The sequence below is a fragment of the Emydura macquarii genome, unplaced genomic scaffold (genome assembly GCF_026122565.2).
Source record: "Emydura macquarii macquarii isolate MOO-44397 ecotype Brisbane River unplaced genomic scaffold, CSIRO-AGI_Emac_v2 contig_2473, whole genome shotgun sequence".
NCBI lineage: Eukaryota > Metazoa > Chordata > Testudines > Chelidae > Emydura > Emydura macquarii.
Window position 1 is genome coordinate 4677800 of NW_027132610.1, and position 27979 is coordinate 4705778.

The 27979-nt window shown below is 39.7% G+C and overlaps 1 protein-coding gene across 1 annotated transcript; it reads left to right on the forward strand.

Annotated features, from left to right (window-relative positions):
* Nucleotides 1-204: 204 nt before the first annotated feature.
* FGF9 (fibroblast growth factor 9) lies at nucleotides 205-27979 on the forward strand. The gene is made up of 3 exons (XM_067562867.1): nucleotides 205-517; nucleotides 7814-7917; nucleotides 24588-27979. Exons 1-3 carry the CDS (start codon nucleotides 241-243, stop codon nucleotides 24831-24833), a joined length of 627 nt encoding a protein of 208 aa, XP_067418968.1. The 5' UTR covers nucleotides 205-240; the 3' UTR covers nucleotides 24834-27979.

The window sequence follows — 27979 nt, forward strand, 5'->3', positions numbered from 1 at the left end:
AAATATGTCAGTGTGTGAGTATAAAGTGGTGGTTTCTTAGACTAACAGTGGTTTGACCTTGACCCTGTACCAGTCAAAACAGAATATTACTTTTATTTATGCATTTAATGGATTGAAGAAAGAACATTTTCTCTGTCACTGCAATAGGGAGGGGAAGTGGAGTGGATATTCCCAATCTTATATCTCCTGGGTTTGGCACCATTCTTGTGTATTCTTGTTCTCTAAAAGCAGAATCTTCTGATGGCTCCCTTAGGTGAAGTTGGGAACTATTTCGGTGTGCAGGATGCAGTACCCTTTGGGAATGTGCCCGTTTTGCCGGTGGATAGTCCGGTTTTGTTAAGTGACCACCTGGGTCAGTCTGAGGCAGGTGGGCTACCCAGGGGGCCTGCAGTCACGGACTTGGACCATTTAAAGGGGATCCTCAGGCGGAGGCAGCTATACTGCAGGACTGGATTTCATTTAGAAATCTTCCCCAATGGTACTATCCAGGGAACCAGGCAAGACCACAGCAGATTTGGTAGGTATTATCATTAACCCTTTAGTGGCCATGTGATGAAATAATGTGATGAACTAATAAAAGACGGGGGAGGGGGGGAATGAGACGGGAGCGGATGATTTATTGTTATTGTTATGACGGGCCAGCTCAGAAGAAATGTGTACGGAAATGGAGATACGCGGGCGGCACAACTGCAGCAGTCAAAGCAGCGGCACTTACCAAGTCACGGTGTTTTTAGTCGTAATATTTCTTAGCTCCAAGTTATGCTTAAGGGGGGAGAGATTTTTTTGTTTTGTTTTGTTCGAGACGTGTCTACGGAATGGGCTGATTTCACGAGTTTAAAGGGTTTTTAATCAGTAACCACTACAATTTAAAATCCACTGAGTTTCCTGAAGGGAGTGGCTCTCAGTCTGTAATCATTCACGGAAGGATTTTTTTTTTTTTTTTAAAGATCTTCATAAGTAGACTACTGAATTATAATCGTATTCTTTTGATTCCCAGTAAGGGATCTACCGGCAGACCCTCCCTGCCTCTCTGTGAATGGTCTCTGCGTGCATAAAACAAGACCTTAGTCATGAAATGAGAATAGTGATGATACATTCCAGGAGGTAGGAATGCGAGTGCTCGCAGGTATCCAGTTAAGACCCTTGCTCGTCATTTTCCATAAGCATACAGCAAAATGTGGCTTCGTGAGCCATGTGTGTGTAAAGCTAGGAGCTAATTTTAAAGAGCATTCCTTGGATTTCATTTCCAGAGGACGCTATTTGTGACTCAGCATTGAGGACTGGAGGGCTTATGCCTTCATCCACTTTTAAGAGCCTGTGCGCGCGCGTACACAGTCAAATGGGCCTGGAACTACCCTCCTGCCAATGCAATTTTGAAGACTCGGGTGCAAATATAAAAGTAGCCGAGTCAATTTGGAGGGAGAGTGACTTATTGGTTTTTGAGGAGGGTGGGGGAAAGTAATGCCTTCCCCACTAGCCAGGCTTCCAGGCTGTTGGAAGGAGTTAACTTGTGAGTGAACCCACCTGACAGCACTTAAATTAGGTCGTAAAAACAAAGTCCTGTGGTGGGTTTTTCCCCCCCCCCCCCCTTCAAGTTTTAATGCCAGATGTCGAACGAGATCTAAACTGTATTTATTGCTTTGTGGGGCTGTTTAGATAATACCAGTGGTGGTAAGGGATGATCTCCCCAGGTATTTGAGGGAGGACTGAGGATTCAAACATGCATCGTCACCGTCTATCAGCCGGTGTCAGACTTTCTTGTCTGATAGTGTAGCGTTGTTCCTGAACGCCCTCCTTCAATCCAGCACAGCGGCAGCACACACCTCTCCGGGCTAGCAGCAGCTAATAGAGGAAACGGGTAGGACGCGCCTTGGTTTATGGTTGTTTTTGCTAAAAGATTGACGTACAGAGGCAGTAACATCCACTGTCTGGCTGAAAGCAATAAAATGTATAATCAAATACCAAGGGAATACAGCTGGGCTTTCCAGCTGCACCGAAACTCCGGAGGAAAGTTGAGAGCGGGCTGACCAGGCATCGCTGCCTGATGGTTGCACTCTCCCTCGGCTCCCTCTTTCCGGGGGCTCACCCACAGGCCAGCGTTAGAAAGCCAGGGCGCAGGCGGGGCTGAGGTCCCCGTGTGTTGAGTGCCAGGCCGGAGCTGGTGCACCAAGCGGCTGGGGTGGTGCCGAGGCCGGCTGTCCTCGCTCTGGCTGAGCCCGGCGGCGGCGGCGGCGGCCGGCGGACTCACGCCGCTAGCAGGTGTAAGGCGGCCGCCGCTGCTCCTTCGCGCGTTGGCCTGGGCCGCAGCAGGAGGGGCTCTGCCGGGTCCTACGACCCACCGGTTTCCCGCCGCTCGGAGGGGCGCCGCCGGCTGGTGCTGCCCAGCGCTGCGGGGACCGCCTTGTTCGAACCTCCTGGGCTTTCCAGCCCGTAGGGGTGGGGGCGCCGCTGCTCCAGCACTGCGGCGCTTCAGCGGAGGTCGGAGCTCACAGGCAGCAGTTCGACAAGGGGGGGGGGGAAGGACTGTCTCCTCCTGCCTGTTTGCAGCGTGGCCGTGGCGGGTGGGGCCCCGGGGTGCTGTAAGGGGGGGGAGGGTGTCCTGGTTTGACTTATTGTGGGGAGGCGTTATCTCCTTGCACGTGTGCAAGGGCTGGGTGGCACCGCCAGTGCCAGGCTGGGAGGGCGCAGAAGAAATGCTGAGCACGCTGAAGTCTTCCGCCCATCTTCTAGGTCAGGAACGTCCTATGCCGCCCTGTAGCCAGGCCGTTCCTGGACCGGAGCTAACCGGATCACACAGTGGAGCTTGGGGTGGGAGCTGGCAGCGGGTGCTTAGGTACAGAGCCAGGAAGAAGTTCCTCAGGACAAAAGGGACCAGAGGCTGGTCGTAAACTATCCCCCTCCCCCCACGTGCGCTCTGGGCGCCCCCCCTTTGCCCAGGAGCGCCCTCGGCTAGTAAGTCTGCTTTGGGATGCTATTTTGGATGTGCGCCCATGGCATACAACAAATCCAGCTCGCCTTAATAGTTTGTATTTCTACAGACAGATGTATTCCTTTTAAAAAAAAATCGCGCAGTGACAGCAGAATTAGCGCCCGCCCCCCCCCCGTCCCGTAATGCGATCCCATATGATCAAAAACCTTATCTCTCTGGGGTGACACAGGATTTTTTTTTTTTGATGCAGTCTCCTTTGGTCTAGGGCATTTGGCAGACAGTGGAGTCATTGTAAATCCAGTAACTCCGTAACAGGGAGAGGCGCGCCCTTTGCGTCAGCACCGTGCTGCATGCACAGCATTAAAAACCCAGGAATATGCAGTTTGGGGGCGGGGGGGAGAGGTAGCGCTTCTGAGAGGTGACCTCCGCTGTGGGACCCGCAGCCACGAAGAAGCGCAGCCATCAGCATCTGTACCAGCAGCAAGGAAAAGAGGAAGCTCCTGCAAACCAGCCACTCGGCGGTCTATAGAACTCACCCGTGACCGCTGCGTCTGTGTTAGGCTTGCGATCCGAGTTTTGTTCAGGAGAAAGGTGTGTGTGGGCGCAGTGTGTTTTGTACAGCTACTTCGGGATCAGCGAGAGCTGAGCCTGTGATGTAGAGAGGGGGCGGGCGGAGGTGCTCGCCAAAGCCGGGGACAATAAATCTAGTGGGCTTTCCCCCTGGAGTTCACTAAGTTGCCCCCGCCCAAATGGTCACAAGGTGCTGCATGGCCTGAGCTAGAGCATCTCTGCAGCGATCTCTTTGGCAGTGGCTGCAGTTCATGTGACTGACACCCTTTCACCTGCTGCCCGCCTGGCTGAACGGGGATGGGGGCGGTGTGTGTGTGCAGACAATAGCTCCAGAAACAGGAGTGGAAGAAGCAGCTTCTCGCTATTACTCCTCCTGTTCCTGGTGCTGTGTATATGGGATCTTGTGTCTCTTTTTTTTTTTTTTTTACCCTCTCCACCCTCTTCTTGGAATGGGCTGGGAGAGGGCTGGCATTGTAGAGAAAGACTGCAGGTAGCAAGCACCATCTTTTAGTCTTAGAATCATAGGGTTAGACGGGATGGCAAGGGTCATCTAGTCTAATTCCCTGCCAAGAGTCAGGAATTGTTGTCTAAACCATCCAAGACAGATGGCTGTTCAGTCTTTGCACAAGGAAAACTCACAGGGAGTTCAGGGGCGTCTAGCCTGAGTAAGGACTGCAGATCAGGGGGCCTAGATGAGAAAAAACAACAAGGGAGACAGGAAAGGAAACCTCTTAGAAAAAGATCTTCCTGTTTTCTCATCCCTCCTCCTCCCACTTAGTGACATGCTGCTCTGTGTATGTGGTGACGATGATGCAGCAGCACCACCACCTTTAACGTTGTAAGGCCTAAATGCAGTAACCAAAACAAAACTCAGCATCCTTGGAACTACAGCTGAGTTGCAGCCACTGACCAATAAAATCAGCAATTTTGCCAGCTATTTAATGTTATCTAGGGTTAATATGCTGTGTCAAAGCCTGAGGGCCCTCCTGCCTCCTGGGGAGTTGTATCTGCTCTTTGGTGTTTTAATTGGCCTAATGTGGCAGTGTAGGAAGAGCGAGGTGACAGCTGTGACTGGCAGGCAATATATCCCAGCTGAAATGTTTGTTCCAGCTGAGTGCCAAATTCAGAGCTTTCCAAAAGCAGACAGTAGGTGTCAGGGACAGAAGCTGCAGCAGCAGGGCTGTTCCAGTGATCTGTAGGGATGGGGGAAAGACTGGGAAATCATCCCCTGTCTTTCTCTCCCCTGTATTTCTCCCTCCCCCACTTTGAACTATGTTTCATGAGTCGTAACTTCACAGCCAGGGAGTGTATCCTTTTTCTTCTCTTTTTTTTTTCCTGTGGTAGCATTGCCACTTGCTAAATATATTACAGCACAGTGCTATTTACCTAGCTCTTTGGCTCCAAGTCCTTTGTGGCTTCTTTCCTCTGTGCTGGGCACCTCATTACCTTCTCTCTGGAAATTTCACAAATAAGTCACTGATGACTATGATGCTTATTTAGTGTATTAGTGATTTATGACATTTTAGGGTGTTAAGTGGAAGGCCACATATGCCTCAGTCCTGAAATATGAAAAATAACTATTTTAAATGAAAGACAAATGTACAGAGGATTGGAAAAATACAGTCCCTAGCTGCAAAGGTGTTCATTATTTAAAGACAAGGAAAATACATTCGTAGGTCCAATCTCTTCTATTCTATTTTGACTAGATAAAAGTTGACTTTATTCTCCAAAAAGTGTACCTACCCTCCTCCTATGGCACTGGTAGGAATATAGACTTGTCATACATGGTTAGACCAATGGTCTGTCTGTTCCAGTATCTCTAACTTGCTCCAGTATTAGATTGTTCAGAGGAAGGTGCAAGAAACACTGATGTAGGCATTTATGGAATAACCTTCCCACAGGAGAAGTTTCTTCCCAACTTCCTTAGACAGAAGTTGGCTTCTGCCTCAAAGTGGAAATGTTCAGTGTCTGAGTATAAGGTGCTTAGTTTTCTCAAAATGTGTATTTCCTCATTTTGGAGGTTGTCAGATTTTTGACATGGGACCCAAGCCTCAAATTTCAGAACTATTCTGGCCTGGGATTTTGGATTGGGTCAGCTTAATTTTGAAGGGAAAATATGCCTTTTTATTTAATATGTGGTTCAGCTTGTAAGTACTACATGTACATTATACAAACTATAAAGTGAAAATATTCACAAGGGCATAGGGCCAAATCATGCAATCCTTAAATGGCAAAACTCCTAATCAAGTCAATGTGAGTTTTGCTTGAGTAACGACTGCAGGGGTAGGCCCAGAATAATCTTTTGAAGGCCTCTAGTGCATAACATAAAACTAGTTGTGAATGGACTTGTATATTTAAAATATTCAGATGGCTTTATTGTAATGTCAAATATGTGGGTGTTCATTGCCAGTTACCTTGAAAAATTTGCTACTGCTTGCAGTAGAACATATGACAGCAGTCCCCCGTCTCTCCCAAGACAGTCAGCAATGTGCACCTAAATATTTGAAATTAAAGTAGCAATTAAGGTCATACTGTACTTTTATACATGCTCCACGCTACTAATTTAGTGCTACAATATGGAATGCTATACATTTAATATAAGAGTTGGCCTCATTTAAAATTCCTTGGTAATGTATATCAAGTAATATGATAGTTCAGTGAAAGCTTAACAGAAGAAGCATCATTAACAAGATTTGGAAGTATTATAAATGCAACAATAAGGGGAAAGTTTTAATTGTTTCAATGGACTAATTGTGTCTGACATACCACCATAAATACTGTATGTTGTATACCACCTCTTTTCATTATTTCAAAGACAAAATTCCGTAAGTACCAAATGGTTTCCCACAACATTTGTGAAGCCCTCTCTTTGTGTACATATGTACAAAGCAATTTAAAATATGTAGGCTTTAATATGTCAGGGTTATCAAAACTGTAAGCTTACTGTGTAGTGCTGAATAACATGTAAAGTAATGATCAATAGTCCCTTACAGGGAATACATTTCATCTTTACATTATCTTGGCCACAAAGTTTTCCCGTAGGCTTTGACTTATATTTTATTAGATTTATGTGGCTCATGCCTGTTATTGATTAGCCCACAGACTGTTTTGTGAGAGATGAAAAATTAATTGTTCAAAAATCCATAAAAGTTCTTTTTATTAGCCAGATGAGACCCCTGGACACACACATAGTCTACCAATTTATTGCAAATGCTACTTTACATTTTATTATATGGCTAAAAAAGTAGCTTAATACAGTAATATGCTGCTTTTGTATTAATGTTGCAGTAGAGTTATTATGAGATCATAATAGTTTTGCACCAATATTCCAAAATGAAAAACTGTCTATTTTGTTCCACTGAAATTCTAGATTTGTACAAGTCTTGGGTGGTAGCATCCTCGTTGATGAGGTAAGCAATTGCAGAGAGGGGAGGGGGCAAACCCAGAAGCAGGTGACGTGGTGTTTGATGCAGATACTTGCTGTACTATGCACATGCACACTGAACATAGGGAGGTTTGCAGAAGCAATGCTTCTCCGCAGAACATTCTGATCTGTAGTGCACAAATGCCTCTTTAGGACATTAATGTAAAATGTACAAAAATTATTTGTGTGATTATTTAGAGCAGGAATAATTTAATTTTCAAAGTTGGGGTGAGTAAAAATCCCATCTCAGAGATTTAGATGAGCAGTTTGTAGACAAATGTGTGTGAGGCTCTGGACTGCACCTCAGACTTCCATTTCTCAAGTTTTTGGAGAACCATGTTGTGAGTAGATTTCTTTTCATGTATGTATTCTTCTTTTAATGATGCTTGGAAATAAGTCTCATAGCAAACATGCAACATTTTAATTTCCTCTTACAATTTTAATTAAAACATGTTTTCATGGATTTATTTGGTAAAACAAACTTCATAGCCAAAATTAACATGATAAAATAATCTATCTTAATACTTTACATTTTTCTTTGAATTTACTGGTGGTGCAAATCAGAATACTGATAAACGTTGTGTAATTTGACCGTGCTATAGAGTTTTGTTTAAAAAGATGCTGGGAAAGGTTGAGAATAATCTCTTGGCTTGACACCCTTATGCTATCTGCAATGCATCATTCTAGTAAAGGCCTAGGAGAGTTAACCGTTTCACATACTGTGTATTTTAAAATAACACACTTAATAGTTCTCCAGCTTGTTGAAGACACAACTCTAAAGTGGAAAAACAATTCTGATAATATCTCTTTGTCAATTAGTGATCAAACAAAAGCAAAACATCTTTAAATGGAAACAACCTGTATATATTTTTTTCTTCTGTATTTTGCAGGTATACTGGAATTCATCAGTATAGCAGTGGGCCTGGTCAGCATTCGAGGGGTAGATAGTGGACTCTACCTTGGAATGAATGAAAAAGGAGAACTGTATGGCTCGGTAAGTTCCTTACCGGTTTAGAAAATCATATTCTTTGCTTTTCATCAGATTGTGTTAATTATTAGTAGTATTGCAGTACCCCAGAAGCCCTAATGAGATCTGAGCCCCATTGTGCTAGGCATTATACAAACCCATAGTACTAGATAGCCTCTGCTTTAAATATTTCACAATCTAATTTAAGACAAGATGGACCAAGCTGGTGTAAGAAACAAGTGGGGAGGACTAGGGTAACAGTGACAAGGAAGAGTGATTATGTAGATAGACTACAACTTGCAAGGTTTTTTTGTTTAATGATAGCATTCAGGACGTTTTAATGTCTCTTGTTTATACATGATCATGGCTAACAGGCCATTTACAGTAGAAGTGGGTCTTGAGGAGGGATTTAAAGTAGGACAAGATGGCTGGTTTGTGAATACTTTGGAGGAGCTCTTTTCAGGGATAAGGGGTGTATGGAGAAACAGACAAATGGGTGATGAAAGTTATCATACTTGGAAGGGGTAGTAGAAGTTCTAAGAATGGAGAGATAGGCAGAGACTAAATTATGTAGGGCCTAAAGTGAGGAAAAGAAGTCTGTTGATCTTGTTTTGAAAACTTGGCAAGATTGTCTGTGGAGAGAGAGGGGCAGGAGTGAGGGGTGGTTTGAAGAGGGAGGAACAAATGGTGATGAGGGGCATGAGATTTTCAGTGTGGGGGTCGGAATGAAGAAATAGTGCTACTTGAGAAGGAGGGTGGCAGGACTGATGAAGGAGAGAACATGACTAGAATGGAAGAAGGTTGTGTAGTCACTGGGCTTTCTTCAGAGGCAGGAGGAAGCAGTTCCTGATGATGAGCCAGAGCTAGGGATTGGTGGGACAAGCATTGCATTGATAGGAACGAAGGAGTTGAAGGTGGTGGAGAGTTTGGCATGAAGGGAGTCAGTGGATGAGATGGGAGAGTCAGCAGTCAGTTAGTGAGAGGTTGGGGAGGAGGGATGTGGGTAGTGGGTGACAGCTACAGGGAGGGGGTACGTCAGAAGAATCAGATGAAATGTTGTTTGAAGGAGTGATGTAGTGGCTGGGAGCAGTAAGAGCAGGAGAGGGGGAAGCCCAGTGACCCCAACACATGTTCTGTTGGGGACAATTTGGGATAGGGAATGTGTAGAAAAGGAGAAGTTTCCACATGAGAGAGGTGCAGTAGAGTGGTGTCCAAGGGAGATCCAGGTTTCGTGTTCTGTTGTCTGACACCATGTTCTGTTAGAGCAGAGAGAGAGAGGTCAGGGATGATTGCTTCTTTTTTTTTGGGAGGGGGGTAGATGGAGCAGGAGGAGGGAAGTGGGGCAGGGAGAGTCCAGAAGGGCAGACAGGATGTGGGAGGCAGGAAGGGGAAAATGGAGGGAGGATCAGGCTTGAGGCAGATATCCCTGGAAACCAAGAGGGGACTCAAGGGAAGATGAAGATGTGGGGTGAGAATTGGCAAAGCTAGGAAGGAGTGGGAGATAGGAAGGAGGAAGAGAGGAGACAATAGAATGGGGAAGACAAAAGGGACAGAATATAGAGCAAGTGGGGGGAGGAAGGGGAAAGAGACTGATAAAGAGAAGGGATGGGAACAATGCCCATGATTAGTAAATACATGAGTAGTGACAGTGTGTCAATCTTAAGAAATAATTATTGTGCAATTGATCAATAGTCCAAAGAACCAGGTAAGTCAGGATGCAGTTATATGGCTCAATTATGCAGCAAAATAACAGTAATATTACTGATTTTCAGTTCATGAGGTGAATCGTTTAAACAGATAAACATAGAGTATGTCTAATGAACCAGTTAAATTATGCTACAGTTTTCAGATTTTATTTAAAGCAAATATCCAAGGATAACAAAAGGAAAAAAAAGGAGTCATTTTTAAATTTCTACTGACGAGGCTTTAATAAATGGGTTTGGGAAGTTCATTTTAGTAATGGGACAGAACTTTTCCATGTTAGTTTTGTATTCTATGCTTCTATTCTAATGTTATACTGAACTAGTGAAAATACTTCTTGTTAAATGTTTCTTCAAAGTTAATACTTACCAAGTCCAATATATTTAAAAAAATGGCATATCCTCCATTCTGAAGGGCTCCAAATATAGGGCTAGACTAGGAAGTTCAGTTTTTTCAATGGATGACAAGAGAGCTGTTATACTACAGAAATGCAGCATAATGAAGATTGATAGTAATCAAATTGTATTACTTAAGCTCTAATAGCTACTCAGTGTTATGATACTCAAAAGCCTTGTCAACACTAGCAAAATTAGTACCCATATTTCAGCAACTACCCGCTACAGTACAAACACTAGTGGAGACAGGACTCAAAAGTAGGTTTTTATGACCATGTCAAAAGTGCCTAGTCTACATTAGTGTAATAGGACCAAGGCAGGTGCATTTCTGCAGGCCGTTACTGTTACAGATGCTAACTTTGCTACTGTAGTTGCACTCAGTGGGAAGAATATATATTTACATTGAAATATCTCTGTGGGTGAACATTATAAAAGGTGTGAAATGTGTCCAGTACTTCAAATCAACTGCCTTAAGGCCCATATCCTCCCGTTTGTGTGTTAAAAGACATGGAATGGGAGGCCTTATCCTGAGATATCTTTAGTGCCACTGGAGATGAGATAGTGGCAGAGTGGAACACCCAGGGTGTGTGACTATTGATAGTTCTCACAGATGGCAAGAGATCTCTGGGAACAACAGTGTCAATTTTGGCAAATCTTAACCTATCCAGGCTCCCCTTGGCTTTCCTAAAGCACTGCCTATTGGTTAGACTCCCAACAGCTGTTTGTCCACCCCTCTTCACAATATGTAAGCTTCAAAAGGAGGAGCTTCTTTTGCATCATAACACTGAAAACCTTAAATGCTTGTAAAACGATTTTTCTTCATAACATGCTGCTCTCAGGTAGGAACATGCTATGTAGAGTACCTGTTTTCAGAGTCTTCCTCTTCACTCCCATTTTCTGGCTTTGGCCATGCAAAACTGAGTTTGTGTATCCAGGGAGAAGCCAGATGTAGTTCTAGTTGGGAGGGTGCTCTGTAGCAACTTTTCCTTCTGTGTAGCTCCTTACTCCCTTCCACTCATGCTGACTCCCCTTCTCAGCATGTAGAGATGACTCAGTATGATTCCTCTTCACAATAGGGCATATGCAACAAGATGAGATTTAGTATAGATGTAAGTTAAGTTTTATTACTGGAAGTGGAAATAAATATTTGTGGTTCAGTCCGTAAATTGCCTGTCTATAAAATAGCTGATTTGATTAAGACCTATGTGAAATAATCTATAGAAAACTAAGCATTATCTTGCACGGCAAAAGAATGGTGTGTGTTTGAAGAGATATACTATAGTGTGTGTGTGTATTACCTAGGAAGGTAATATATTTCTCTACAACATCTTGTCAGGACTGCAGCTGGGATGTTATATGAACTTGTGGTTTGTTCCTGTACATTTGGAGGGACATATACAAGAAATCTAAAGACTGGAGAATAAGACATTTTGAGGAGAGAGATTTCCATAGTCAACAGAAAATAACTTGGTGTAGGTAAGGAGGGCATAATGTCACATTCCATAAATACCTTTCAGGTTACAATGTAAATAAAAAGAGAATTATTTGGTCTCTCAAATGGTAGGACAAGGAGCAAGGAAACTAAGTGAGAAAAAGTTTAGGTTATATGTTAGGAAAAAAGATCTTAAGAGCAATTAGGCTATGTATGTAGTCAAAGCATCACTGCAGATATGTAAGAACAGGACAGAGAAGACATTAGTGGAAAATAATATTGTCACCTTGCAATAACACTTAGCATCTTTGATCCAGAAAAAATCCCAAATACTTTAGGCTTACTCTTATACAGATGGATCACTTCACCACCACTGTGAGAGCAGGTATGTATGGGATGGGAAGCAGGGAAGTCATTATGTACCAGCCTCATTGCACAGCATAATGGCCCATCTAGCTCAGTATTCCGCCTTTCGACAACGGCCAATGCCAGGTGCTTCAGAGGGAATGAACATAACAGGCAATTATCAAGTGATCCATCCTCTGTTGTTCAGTCCCAGCTTCTGGCAGTCAGAGCATGGAGTTACACCCTTGTCCATCTTGGTGAATAGCCATTGATGGACCTATCCTCCATGAACTTATCTAGTTCTATTTTGAACCGCCTTGTAGTTTTGGCCTTCACAACATCCCCTGGCAATGAGTTCCACAGATTGACGGTGTGTTGTGTGAAGAAGTACTTCCTTTTGTTTGTTTTAACCTGCTGCCTATAAACTTAATTGGGTGACCTGTTGTTTTTATGTTAGAGGAAGAAATAAATAACACTTGCTTATTCACTTCCACTTCCACCAGTCACAATTGTATAGATCTCTATTATGTCCCCTCCTAGTCATCTCTTTCCCAAGCTAAAAAGTCCAGTCTTTTTAATCTCTCCTCATAGGGAAGCTGTTCCATACCCCTAATAATTTTTGTTGCCCTTCTCTGTACCTTTTCGAATTTTAAACTATCTTTTTTGAGATGGAGTAACCAGAACGGCATGCAGTATTCAAGGTATGGGCATACCATGGATTTATATAGTAGCATTATGATATTTTCTATCTTATCTAACCCTTTACTAATGATTCCCAACATTCTGTTACCTTTTTTGAGTGCTGCTGCATATTGAGTGGATATTTTCAAAGAACTATCCACACTGACTCAAGATCTCTTTCTTGAGTGGTAACAGCTAATTTATACCCCATCATTTTGTATGTATAGTTGGGATTATGTTTTCCAATGTGCATTACTTTGCATTTATGAACAATGAATTTCATCTGCCATTTTTTTGCCCAGTCACCCAGCTTTGTGAGATTCCTTTGTAACTCTTAGTCAAGTACAAAGTACTTTGCAATCTTGAGTAGTTTTGTATCATCTGCAAATGTTGTCACTTCTCTGTTTACCTATTTTTCCAGATCATTCATGGATATGTTAAACAGCACTGGTCCCAGTACAGATTCTTGGGGGACACCGCTGTTTACCTCTCTCCATTATGAAAACTGACCATTTATTCCTACCCTTTTTTTCTGTCCTTTAATCAGTTATTGATCAGTGGGAGGACCTTCTCTCTTATCCCATGACTGCTTACTTTGCTTAAGGGCCTTTGGTGAGGAACCTTGTCAAAGGCTTTCTGAAAGTCCAAGTACATAGTATGCACTGGATCACCCTTGTCCACGTTTGTTTGACCCTCTCAAAGAATTCTCATAGATTGGTGAGGCATGATTTCCTTTTACAAAGGCCATGTTGACTCTTCCCCAAGAAATCATGTTAATCTATATGTCTGATAATTCTGTTCTTTACTATAGTTTCAACCAATTTGCCTGGTAGTGAAATTAGGCTTACCATCCTGTAATTGCCAGGATTGCCTCTGGAACCTTTTTAAAAAATTGGTATTACATTAGTTATCCTCCAGTCATCTGGTACAGAAGATGATTTAAAAGCACTTTCAGGAGGCAGAGTTAAGAGTAGCTTCCCTGCCTGAAAACCAGAGAGGGTTATTTTAGATAGACAGAGGCAATTAGCCAACTTGGAATTTGGCCATTTCACCCAGATTAACACTCCTATTCTTCTAAAAGGTGCCCTGTAATGTTTAATGGCAGTTGATGCTTGGGATTCACAGGGCAATGCCAGGCTTGGCTTAATTGTGCAGAATCTGGTGGCTTTAGTTTGAGGGTGATATGAATAGAACTGGTTTGGTTAAAAAGGTCATCTTAATCATGAAAAATTTGACCCTATTTTCATCAAAAAAATGTTGCATTTTTTTTGTGAATCATCTCTAGTTGTGGACTTTTGCTGGTAGGTTTCATTAGGACAAGTTTGCTTGAAGTTTCAGGTTTGCATGAAAGCAGATGAAAACTCACAGGTTTCATGTGAAATGTATAGCTGTTGCAATTTTGTTCCTTCACTTCAAGTCCTGCAACCCCCATTTGTCCCCCTCCTACAAGGGTCCCCTCTTTCCTTTGCATTTTTCTAGGCAGTGGCCTAGTGGCTTTCAATACTGCCTTCTGCCCTGCTCTAGTGTCACCAAAGGTGCTCATCTCATCTCTTTTCCTGAGAGAGTTGGGGGATGGGCCACCTTGATGTGTCTGCTTTTCTCCTGACCCCCAGTTCTAAAAGGGTATTTTGTTGCTGGCGGTGTGTGTGTGTGTGTGTGTGTGTGTGTGTGTGTGTGTGTGTGAGAGAGAGAGAGAGAGAGAGAGAGAGAGAGAGAGAAGGGGAGAGGAGCTTGAGCTTTTCTCTCTGTCTGTTATGGGGCAGGCTGTCCTGCCCTGCTGCTGGCACCATCTTTGTTGAGTTTACAGGCCTGAAAGATGTCCAATGATCCTCAGTCCTTAGGCAGGTTTTCCCTAGCTACAAAGTTTCTAGACTGTCTTCAGATTCTCAGATGACTTTTATAGCATTTGCGTGGGGTAGCCCTGCTAAAACTTGGGGAGTTTTAATCGCCCCGTGGTGCTCCTCAAGAATATATGGGGTGAGTGGATGCAGATCGAAGGATGCTGCAACTAGTAACCTACGGAGGAATTTATGTAGTGTGGGGGTACTAGACCTTTTGGAGTGTGGGGGTACCGGGCCAGCTGAAATCAGCATATCAACTTGTACACACAGTTTTTAGAATGTGGGTGTAAACTCTTCATTAATCTGGGCAGATTCACTTTTTTAGTAAAACTGGAAATTAGCCCTGGTTGTGTTGTCAAAAAATCACAGTTATAATCTCTGTCATTGTGCTGGGACATTGGTTCACTATTGATTTGAAGGGACAAGCTAGTGAATCACCAATGTTACTAGGAAGGAAAAGTACTGACTAGGCCTGAGCATAGTCTTACAAAACTGAAGTGATTCGTTCAGGTCCTGCTTTCTATGATTCTATGATCAACTTCTTATAATGTAATGTACCAGTCATGTAGTAGCATTATTCCTTGTAGTTAAATGACAGACACACACAATAAACTAAAATTAGCCAAAACAGGGTATTATTTAATCCTTGATTTATTGACCTTTCCCAACCCTTTGTTTAAAAATGTGTGTTTGAATTTTGGATTCTCATGAAAGTTGGGGACCAACAGAGCTTCCCTACGTATATTTTAAAGTTTACCTCATTCCTGATTTGCTGCTTCCCAGCTATTCAAATCCTGAACTTTTCTGGAGCAAGGAATGTTCTTTATGCTAGACTGTACAGTAGGTCTTACGAAAAAGTTATTAGAGAATAGATGAGGAAGTGGAAACTAGTGATGTGTTAAAGTATATAGGCAAAAACACACACAGAATGTGCTTGGAAACTGTTCACAATCCGAGCTTGTTATCTCTCCCATTCTGGCTCCACTGCAGTGAGAAACCATCACTTTCATTTTCACTTTTATATCTTTTTTCAGATATAACAGATTATTTAAAAAACCAGGTTGCCATTGACTTCAGTAGGAGTTTTGTCTGTGTAATGTTTGACCTTGAAGTCTATGTATGTTTATGCTGATCTGGCAATATATAACTATACAGTTAATGTCTAGATTAAAGTGTTTAGAAATAGTTTACTATGGAACAAATCCACTTTTTCCATAAAGCTGTTTGGCCAAGATAAGGATTGTGTTTTGTTTTTGTTTTTTAAAAGGCAGATTTTTGGCCATTGTACTAGATATTGAAGACCAGATCTTGAAAAGTGCTCTGCACTCATCACTGAAGAAAAATTGGATCTAGTTGTAGACACTGAGCATTTCTGAAACCTGGCCCATGGTATTTATCACTAAAAGTGCAAAGTTTAGTAGACTAATGTTATTATGGTAGCACTGTCTTGACAATATAAGTATGGCTGAGGAGTCACTTTTGGCCTCATGCTGCTATCATTGAAGTCGGTGAGAAAATTCCCATTGACTTCTGTGGAAGGACGGGATTGGACCCAGGCATGTTATCTGTATTATTATTATGGAAATATCCATAGATATCAATCGGAATAAGGCCTCACTGTGTGAAGTGCTTGATTAAACTACATTTAGACATGATCCCTGCCTTGAAGAGTTTGCAGTGTAAAGAAAGAACTTTACAAAATGTTAGAAGTGCCTGAAGATAATAAGCTAATTATTATGCTGCCCTCCTCCCATCCCCAGTGAAGTAAATAGGAGTATTGCCATTGACTTCAATAGGGTCAGGATTTCACCCCTTGTGCTTAACTTGGAGTCATAATAGAATTTTGGAAACTTGCAGGAAAACTTTCAGCCATTTTAGTGTGTACAAGTGGGGGAAACAATGTCCAAAACAAACATTTTCAAATGCTATTTTTTACTTGGGTAAGATTAAAAATAGTTTTGTAATTAGGAATTTGAGCTCTGAATTTATTTAGAGGGGCATGTGTTGGATGGTGCCTAGCAAGATGGCTGCCTAGTCTCTGCTCTCTCTCACCAATTCTGTTTAAATTATAATTTTTTTGGACACATTGACAGGAAGTTTCTGTCCTCAAAGCTGCAATTAATTGCCAGGATAAACTATGAACAATTAAAGATAGATTCCACTGGTTTTCGGGGGATGGGGATGGTGGGGAGAGAAGTTAACAAAACACCCAAGGCAGCTGACTTGTTTAAGCAGTCATTGATGGCTGAAACAGCTGCACATCTGAGAGCCTAACTTAAGTCACAACAGCACAGAAAATATTCCTGGCCTTTCTAGCGGGAACTCTGATGTTAAATCTCATATGTCCTATCTAGAAAATGAATGACAAAATAATTATTGAAACAAATGATCTTAAGGTGAGATCATTTCATGGAAATATGGAGTGGACAAATGTGAAGAGATGCGGACAATCTGGAAAACAAAACTAGAAGAAACAACCTTTGTATATCAAGAATCACTGACTGACTTAGAGGGAAAAATATTATTGGCTTTCTCAGTAGTTGCTCCCTGAAATACTTAAATTGGGTCTTCAGTTCCCCAAAGTGTAAGGCCAAAAAAGTGGGATGCTGACAAACCCAGACACATAATCTTTAAACAGCTAAAATTTAAGAAGATAATAATGAATCCTGCCAGGTAAAAGTGGTGGTGATGGTTGGGGGGTGGGGCTTGGTGCAAGTGTGACGCAATGGCCTTAATATCTATTTATTTCTGCTGAACTGACCAATGAAAGGATTGCATTTAATGGCATCAAGTAGATTCTGTGGGAGACTAACATTAGATATAGCATCAGGTACAGAGTACACAGCAAGATCTTGCCAAACTCCAGTGGGGACTTTGCACTTCAATTAATAGATTTGTCCAAAATTAATAGTCTGTGATTTTTTTAATAGACCTAAAAACTTGTCCAATGCTGAAGTTTGAATTGCATCCACTGTGTTGATTCTAGAATGATACTGTTATTAATAAGATCCCAATCCTGTATTATGTGCGGGTAAGCATCCAAAGAGCCTGTAGAAGGATCGGGGGCCTAGAAATCTAGTTCAGCAGAGCGTGCACAAACTCTTTTACTGAAAGAATCTAAAATTAAATATTTTAAATTCTATAAATTGCTACTACTATTTATGTACTATTTTATATCAATATTTTTATTTGGGGATTGGGGCAAAATGTTATGAGTCATATGACTTCTTTAAACATTGATTTTTACTTCTAAAGGATAACTTTATCTAACGCTGATGAAACAGTCTGTATAATTTTATATATAATTCATTGTATTTAAACAGTTTGGTTAGGTATTTAATAAGTAAAGTTATATTACCATGTCTTACAACATAGTATATGTATATTCTTCCAAATATATTTGTATGATTGCAGGACAATGTTCCTGCTTTTACATATTTGATGTCTTTTGACACCATAGAATGTGGGGAGCGAAGATGGCCTGGGTCAAGTTTAGTCTTCAATAGTCGGAATGTGTCTGAAATGATTCATTTAATTTTTTAATTTTCCTGTTATCATTACAAGCCTGATCCAACTCCCAATAAGTCAATGGGAATTTTTCTACTGCCTTCAGTAGAAATTAGACTGGGCTTATGTCAGTTTGCATAACATAAGATATGTAAACCTTGTTTTCAAATTCTTGGAAGGGCTCAATGAGACTCCTTCAGCCAAATGTTCTGAATCAGATACACAGATAATGTTGGCAGCCAAAGTCTTGAGGGTGGCAGGAAACCTTAAAGTAAAGAAGTCAGTGGTATAAATAGTGTATGGCACAAGATGATCCCAATCTGTTGGCACTGAAGTCAGTGGGAAAACACTCAAGACTTGGCTCTTTGGTTGTTTTCCTTACTGATTGAGTTCGTTAGGCATGACTGGTAAAGAAAACAACACAAATCCTAAACCTGCCCAAGTGAATTTCGGGCAGATCTTCAACTTTTGAAGTCAGTAGATCTATAACAATTTATACCAGCTGAGGCTCTCCACTTGGAGTTCTGCCATTACTGTCAATGGAAGCCTGGGCAGGTCCTTAGCGTGATCATCCAGCTGTGGATGAGTTTGCAAGTATCTCAGTATCCAAACACTGAAGTAAATGCATTTATGTACTTCATTCAACTGACTATAATAAAATGTTTCTATATATAAATATTAGAACAAGTAAATAAATGTATGGGGTGCAAGTCACTGCTGGCAGAAGTGAATCCATCTGCACTGGAGTTATTTTCATTGTTAAAATAAATGATTACATACCCAGTGAGAGCACATATTTAAAAACTTGTCTGCCTCAGGAAAGTTGCAGTTCAAATCAAGTGAATGTCAATAAAATGAAAGACTTTCTTGTGGAGTTGGGGTATGTGTGAGAGATGTTTTGGATCAAATGAAGTCAATGGCAGAACTCCCAGGATTTCACTATCTATGCTGAAATCTTCTCCTTATATAAGGAACAGCAAGCTTCGCTGCTTTCTCTGCCACTGTGTCACAACCCCCATCTAGAGAGACCACAGTTTCTATGTCCAGTCAGTCATTGGCCCTTCTGCTCACACCACCAACAAGCAGACAATGTTCATCTAACAGCTATGCTGGTCATTTTAGGATCATTTTGGGTGGAAGATGTATACAATAATGCTTTTAAAATGCTTTCAGATCATTGGACTTACTGTACTATGTGTTTAAGTGGAGATCTAAGCATAATAAAACCTTCAAGCATGTGCAACACAAGGCAATTGTTTGTCAGTACACAACACTTTAGCACAGGAAGCTAAAATTAAAACTGTAGCTATTTGAAAGTACAAGGTGACTTGAGAGAGGCAAAATGTAATTACCCAATTGGGATTCAGCCAACACACATGGCCTAACATCCCTGCTCTTGTAAAAAGTGCCATGGAGTATTTAATGATCATAGCTGGCCTGAATTTCAATTTGACATATTATTTGGTGGTTGTCTCCTTCAGCAGCACAATGTCTCTTACCACCATGCTGGGTATTGTTTCAGCAGCATTAAAGATTTTTAAAAAGACAAATAACTTTTATGATAGATTTTTGTTGTCATTTGTCAAATTATTTAACAAATAGCATTAGGTATGATAGCATTCTGGCTGAATATTGCCAAAGGTATTGTTTGAACACATTAGTTAGAGAAAAATGGCAACATGCATGAAATAATATATTCAGCTAAAGTGCTTATTCAGCTCTGTTCACCAATTAAAAAGGAAAAGTGACACTGCTCAGTCACCAGTACTACTTCCAACAACAGCTGTGGTTTCTCTAGTGGTTGCCCTCCATCCAGGGACCTATCCTGCTTAATATGTGAGATCAGACAAAAAAGTAGCCCTGTGTATGGCTGCAGTAATATTTATGATAGCTCTTCAGTTAGAGTAAATAAGGTAATATGTACAGATAATATGTTTAATAGCCTATTCAGAGTGAGTATGAGACCAATTTTATATATAATACCCTAGTTTCCAAGTAAAAAAAATGAAGGAAAATGCTTTTAAAAAAAAAAAAAAAAAGGGCAGGGGGGCGCCCTTGTCATTACATTTTGTATAGTTATGTTTTCCTCTCATTGTGCACATAACTTTCATTAATGTGATATATTAATGGGAGTTGCATGCACATATTTAGGGAAGAATGTATCTGTAAACATGACTCTTAGGAGATGGTTAACTACCATGGTTGTGATGTAGAGTAGATATACAAAGAGCACTGACTACATCAAATTTTATTATTTTTATAATGTGCTGGGACTTTTGGATTAAGCATTTACATGTAAAGTGTCTGCTTTGATTCAAATCAATGTAGTAGTCTATGTGAAGCAGGACAAAATGATACATTGCACAGGAATAAGAGTATACAACAAACAGGATAAATGGCATGTTTATTGTCATTTTAGTAAGGATGGGGCAAATGGTCCAGATTTCAAAATCAATTATACAGTTTTAAATGTAACCCTAATGGTCAGGCCTTAAGAGGGTGAAAAATATACAGAATATTTTTGCACAGGATACTGTACTTCATTTCATTTACTAAGCAACACAAATTCCTAGTACTAAATATTTGTTCAATAAAAGTAGTTAGCCTTAGAATGTAGTCATTTTCAGAATAATGCCCATACGGATTAAACGTATTTTATTTCCATACATTTTAAATTAGCTGCTCCACAGGAATATATTTTAAAAATAATCTAGCCAAGCATTCATTGTGGTGTCCTATAGTCCTGTGCTTTATTAATTCATAGTCTTACTTTTAATGAGGCTGGCTGAAAGTTTTGATGTTGTAATTACAGTTTTCTCCATTGCTAAATAGTGGATAATATATAAAAAGAGAATGGGGTTTCCATAGTAGTTAACGTTCACCAGATTTTCTTCCAAAGCACCAGTTTAGCAGACTTCTGAATTAAATCCACATTCACCACTTGGGCAATGTGATATAATCAAATAGTTCAAAGATACTTATCATATTAACAGCTAAAAGAGGTAAAACATGGAAATACAGTAAAATCAGAATGTATTACTTTACAGTGAAATACTCTGTAAACTGTCTTTGGTGGAAACATGGTATATTGGGGGACATCTAATTTGTATAGTTCTGAGGTCAAATCTTGAGAAGAGCCTTACTGGTAAAGACCTCACGATTTGCCCCTCAAATTGAACAGTTTGGTGAAGGCAAACTGCCTTTTCCCTTACTGAAGTGCACGTGTGTGTGTGTGTGTGTGTGTGTGTGTGTGTGTGTGAGAGAGAGAGAGAGAGTCTCTAGCAGAATTCATCTAGTGACATTAAATAACATATTGTACTGTAAAGTACATGCAGATGAGTAATTACAAAAATTAAATAACCTACAGATCATAGCACAGGTAAGTAATGGAGTATTCTAAGGCCAAATTCTGCTTTCAGGATCTGCACAATGTACTTTCAGAAAATCACAGCCAAACACCAATAAAATTCCCTACCTAAACCTCAGGGTTGAGTGACTCTTTCACACACTGAACTGGAAGGACAAAAGGGTATTCCAGGTGGGTTCATGTATGTTATTGCTCAAAACTGCTGCATACATGCATCATTTTCTGCTCCTGTGTATTCTCTTCCACCTAAATCCTGTGTGCTTTTGGTTTGAATAAGATGCCCAGGCACTAATAATATGGGTGTAAACTGCTACAGATTTTTGCAACACTGATTTATAGCAATTTCTATCTAAGTACTTATATGACCCCCTACTGCTCTGGCAGCCAAGGATTTTGGTGTGGGAAGGATATGGAGGACAGAATCAAATGCAGCCAGCATTTGGTCGTGTGTTAATGTCATTACTAGCTAATAGAGGGCCTTGTCTAAATCCCTTCAAAGTCGATGAAAGCCTATTTACTGCAATAATCTGTAGATCAAACCCCAAATTTCCATCTGTCCTAGACTGTCATACACTTACCAGTTCATGATATTTTAAATACATATTTCATATGAAAATATGATTATTTATATATGTATAAATGATCACCCATATCCCAGTAAGAAAAATATTACAGTGTGAGCTATATGGATCTAATACCATTTTTTCCTAAATAGATTACTAATATCTTGATATGGTACAAAAAAGGCCTAACGGTGTTCTAAAAGGAAAATCTGGAAACATTTGAAACCTTCATAAAATAAAAATGGAAACTGTACGGTGAAAAATATGTAGAATTAATACAGAATGCAGTGTAATAAATAAATTCTTAATCAAGGTCTGATGATACTGCAGTGTTGTCATAATTGATTAAGCCTTCCAGATGAAAGGATAGACTATTTTAAACTCTGTATGTGAGTATGGGAAAATGCTTATAAAAAATCTATATTTATGAGAGTACTAAAAGACCATTTCTCAGTATGTATGAAATGTAGATGAAGTGAATAAATAATTAATGGATTCAAGAAAGGACAGAATACCATTTTATCAAGATCTCTATTTTTAACAAGGACTGATTCTACAATGCATATCATGTGATCTGATTCCCTGCAGAGAGCAGAAAACTTAATTTGAATTAGTTTCATGTCCCCTGTGGAGCTAAAGGCACAGCATACAACACCACTCAGCATCTGCTTTTGCAATTAAAGAACACGAAGTAATTTTAAAAATCACTCAAAGTAAAAGAAATGTTAAGACACGAGCAATATTTAAGATTATTTGGCTAGTATGAGGAAGATGCATGTATAATGTTCTACGTATGCTGTGGGATGCTACTAAAACACATTTAATTCTCAACTTTTAAAAAATTTCAGTAAAAATGTGTTATTGGTGCAATCCCAATTTAGAGTCAATGGGGCTAGTTGTGTGAGTAAATCTTACACAAGTAGCAGGTTGCAAGATTGGGCACACTGAGGCTTGAGGATTTATTGAAAACTATTTTTTTTTCATTTGCTAGGCGCCCCCCCCCTCCCCCCCAGCAGCGTTGAAATGTCTAAAATATTTCATTAAATTGTCTTCAAAACTGCCAAAAATGATAGTTAAAACATCTTAAAAAGTTGTGTACAAATTGTGATTAGGATGCTCACAGGTGGGAGAGGACGGGTCATGGTCTTAAAGACCAAGGCTGGGAGTCAGGAGGTATGGTTTCTATTCCTGTCTTTGTCACAGATTTCCTTCATGACTTTGGGCAAGTCATTTCACTTAAGTCACTCTGTGTCTGTTTTCTCATCTGTAAGAGTGTAATACCTACTTCACAGGTATGTGTTAAGGTTTAATTTGTTAATGTCTGCAAAACACTTGGAGATCTTCTGATTAAAGGTAATAAATGCATATAACATACAAAGGATTATCATCATTATTTGTGCAAAATATTATAGTGATTGAAGTTCTATAATTATGAAGGCCAGATCTTGAGTTGAAATCAATGGAACTATGTTGATTTACAACAACTGAGGGTCTGTCCTTTAGGACCTAATTCTATTCTCAGTTACATGATGGAATTCCAGAATAATTTGAGTGATTCTACTGGAATTACTCTGGATTTCCACAAATTTAGCTGAGAACAGAATTTGAAATAGATGTGGCTCCTGTTCATTTCAGTGAGAATTGTGCATATGACTCTAAGGCCGAAAGTGACCCTAAATTCTTTTTTCTTCTTGGAGTCTCAGAGTTTTTTGCATCTTATAAATATTGGAGGCTCTTCTTCACTTTTCTCCTTATCTTAAGTTCTTTCCCTCACTCTATAGGTCTTGTGGCTCTCTCAGGGGCTTGACAACACTGTTCCCTAGTGAGTCAGAAGGGTGTGTGTTGAGCAGTGGCCCTCAATTTTGAGTTTATTGGCTCAACAGCTCTTCTTACTTTAGCCATCAAAGGGCAAGATCTTGCAGTCTTTGGCCTGGTCTACACTGGCTGCAGATTTTGGCGGTAGTTGATGGGAGATATGCACGCATTGTACAGTAACTTGCGTATCTCCTGTTGACTTCCTAACGTCTGCTTACCATGATGTCTCTGCTGTGCCAATGGGAAATGCCCTCCTGTCGATGCAGGGCCACGCTACTTGCTGGGGTGGATTTACAGAGTCGACTTCTGGGTTCATTTGAGTGAGTCTTTACTGCCATTCAATCGAACACACAAAATTGATCCTGCACTGCCAGTGGTGCCACCGGCAGTGTAGACATAGCCTTTGTTTTGATGCCCATGTGAGTTGTGCCTAAGCACTGCAGGATCAGGAGCAAAGAGAACAAAAGACAGAGAAACAAATCTAGGTCTCCTACATATCTGTAAGAATAATTACTGCTTAGTAAATTGGTCAGAACATATATTTTGTTTTAATAAGCTAAGTAACAGATATTAACATAGTATTTCTTTCAGTTAAGTATTTTGATTACTTTGGAACAAACTCACTTGAATTTTAAGATACTAAATTATATCTGAAACCTACAGAACAATTCTGTTTTCTCTATGTTGTATCTCACAATTCAAATCCTTTGCATTAAAAAAAGAATGATTGTTAAGAAAAGTCCTTTAACATCACCTGGCTGTGAGCTGCTTGTCTCTTTAGAATGAGTGGTAATTAAAGCATTGCTATTTTTATTGTTTTTTAAACCAAGTTATTGAAAGAGCTTTTTAGCGGAGCTCTGTTGAATCTTTTCTATAGTTAATATTAGGAATGTTTACCTAGCACATTTCACTATGCTTGAAATGAGTCACTGGTATTGATAAGAAAGATAATCTTGTAATGCTTCCTTTAAGTATGATAATACATGTATTAAATGGACAGAAAGTTATAATTAGTATGCTTCCTTACTGCTTTTTCTTTTGTATTCTCAGGAAAAATTAACCCAGGAGTGTGTATTCAGAGAGCAGTTTGAAGAAAACTGGTATAATACATATTCATCAAATCTATATAAACATGTGGACACTGGAAGACGATATTATGTTGCATTAAATAAAGATGGGACTCCAAGAGAAGGGACTAGGACTAAACGGCATCAAAAATTTACACATTTTTTACCTAGACCTGTGGACCCTGAGAAAGTACCTGAACTATATAAGGATATTTTAAGCCAAAGTTGACAAAGACAATTTCTTCACTTGAGCCCTTAAAAAGTAACCACTATAAAGGTTTCATGCAGTGGGTTCTTATTGATTAGCTGTGCCATCACATCAGCTCCACTGTTGCCAAACTTTGTCGCATGCATAATGTATGATGGAGGCTTGGATGGAACATGCTGATTTTGTTCTGCACTTAAAGGTTTCTCCTCCTGGAGGACAGCCTATGCCCACTCGCTTGATTTATTGTGAGAGAGAGAAGAGAGTGTGTGTGAGAGTGAGAGAGAGTGAAAGAGAAAGAAAGAAGCAAAAGCAAGGAGGAAGAAGGACTGATGCATGCTGGGAAATAGACACGCTTTTAAATTTTTGATCAGTTTCATCATATATCAGCATAGCTGCCATACTTTGATTCATCAGGATTTTTGGCTGGTGGCCTGCTCAAGTGTACGCTGCATTTATAAAGGCATGGAGGGTGCAGTCTTACTTAAACAAGAGACTTTTCAGTTAACTGCTCTTTGGGTATTGTCCCATTGAGTTTAAAGCAAAGACCTCTTAGTGAAAAAATAAAAAGTTAAATTTATTTATAGAAATTCCAAAGGCAACATTTTATTTATTTTATATATTTATTTATTATAGAGAGTTTATTTTTAATGAAATATGTACAGGCCAGATAGGCATTTTGGAAGCTTTAGGCTATGTAAGCATTAAAATCACAAAGGCCACTATGAACCTGTGGTAAATTAATGCAAGTAAATATAAAAGGTGCATGGATACAAAAAAAAAAAAAAAAAAAAAAAATTCTAGTGACCCTAATGTACTAAAAGCAACAATCTATTCTTTGCCCATATTATTGTAAAAGTATGCACACCACTCATGACACTGAGTATTCACTCTTCTGACTGCTTGTTTCATAGCTTACCCCTAGAAGATAAAACTGGGTCTTCAACTTTTATTCTGTGTCTGTAATATTCCCTCTTTGATAAAGTGACTTATTCCATCATTGTAAACTTAACAGCTGTGGAAAATATAGGGGTTGAGATATACTTTACTTGTTAAAAACTACTGCAGATTATACCAAAGCTAAATGATAAATATGCTTTTTTTTTTTTTTTTTAAGCGGAACACCAGAAACAACATAACTAATCTCAACAATTGTACTAATTAAGATTATCCCAGATAGCACAGAATGGTTTAAGAGGGCAAGAACTAGGTTAACAGGATCTCTCTTGTAAACATGTTTATTTGTGCACTTGATTATCTGCTATGAAATTATACAAGTTCTATAGGGGTCATTGTAACATCTTTTATGGAAAATTGCTTTCAGTGTGAACTGTCATAATACATGATATTAGCACCCTTCTTAAAGTAAAACTTGCAAAATGAAACTAATAAATCTCTATCAATAATGACAATGAGGGGGAAAGTATTATACTTGTTTTTTTTCCCTGAGGTTACCTTCAGATATTCATAAACTATAAGTGAGATTACAATATGTAATATAATTAATATGGATTTTGTATCATTTATGTTAAGCACATAAACACATTGTTACTGGCAATAATTTTGGAACTTGTCATTCAGAAAGAGACTATTTTTCACAATACTCTGAGGAAAAAGGAGTGAAAATGTTAGCATATTTAACAAAACGGAATTTATAATTATTGTATCACTTAAGTTTTGATCTTACTTCACTTTGTCACTGAATCCACTGGGAGAAAGATAGGTCCTTATTAATACTGCTAGCCAACTGCATACAGAGACTGACTGATCATAGACATATTTTGAGGTAGCTATACTTACTTTCTAACTCAAATTTGATTAGTAATCCTTTTTTTTGCTCTGATGCACAATTGTCTGTGATATAAAAGTACGCAATATGTCTTATGTCATGGACACATGACTTTTCTGTGCTCCCAGATATAATAGGTAGCAAAGGCTATGTCTTGACTCGCACCACTATTAAACTAAATCAAATAAAAACGTGGCATTTTATAATAATTGTTTTTGAATGCTAAAGCTATATAAATTAACTTAGTTGATTTAAGATATAGTTAGGCATTGCCTATTTGTTTATTTGTGTAGGGACTATGTTATTATTTAAGAATTTACAGCATTTTATAACAGCTTAACATCATTTATTTGTTTATTTTTAACCCTCTTCGCTGTTGCTGAAACAGGCAGAGAGTCTGGAGGCATGTTAACAGAACACTGAATCATGTGAGCAGAAGGTATTAAATACCTGTCTGGTCAAAATGGAGGAGTGAGTTTCCAGGACATATCAGGTTCATCATTCAGCATGAGAAGTTAACTTAATTGAAGTGCAAAAAGGTGGATTATAACTGAATGTACAGTAAATCCACAAACACCAGGACATTCATGACAAAGGTTAAAATTGCCGTGGGTTGAGGTCACAGAAATAGACCAGATCTGAGTCTTATTGTTGAGTTTCCTAGGATATCTAGTCATCATCATCAGACCATTTATATCACGTAACATGTTTTTATTTAATTTATTTTTTGTATTTTTTTAAAGAAAGGATTAAAAAACAAACAAAAAAATGTTTTATGAGCTTATGGCAGTTGATCAATAAACTGTAACCAATTTACTCAAGTAACCCATAATGGTGTGTAAATACTGAATTTATGTAAATATGTAAATATGGAATTTAACATAGGCATTATTGTGAGACTGGACAGTCCGGGAGTTGGCAGTGGGCCACAGAGCTTTTCATCTTGGGTTCACTGGTTCAGATTCAGCTCATGTCAAGTAGTGAACAAAAGTTTGTTCGGTCACTTATGTAAAGTGAGTTATTGCTGTTTTGTTTTCTAATGGAGCAAGGTTCACATAACAAAACCACTATCATATGGGTGTCAATTAGCATCCTTGCCAGGGACTGAATGGGCATGGAGACTCAAATGCCCTTTCATTCCTCATGTGATCCTTCTAAATCAAGTGTGAAGATAATTGATGAGGCAAAGTGGGGAAGCTTGCACTACTGCTGTTCCTGTGCTGTGGACAAAGAGAAGTGTTCATTTTCTAGTGCTGTCAGTCTGGCACCTTTTTTGAGCACTAAAATTCACGTGGAGAAAAATCTGAAAAAATTGGTGTTATTTACTTGATAATCTGTAATGGTGTGTAAATACGTACAGAATTATGTAATTTGTATAAAT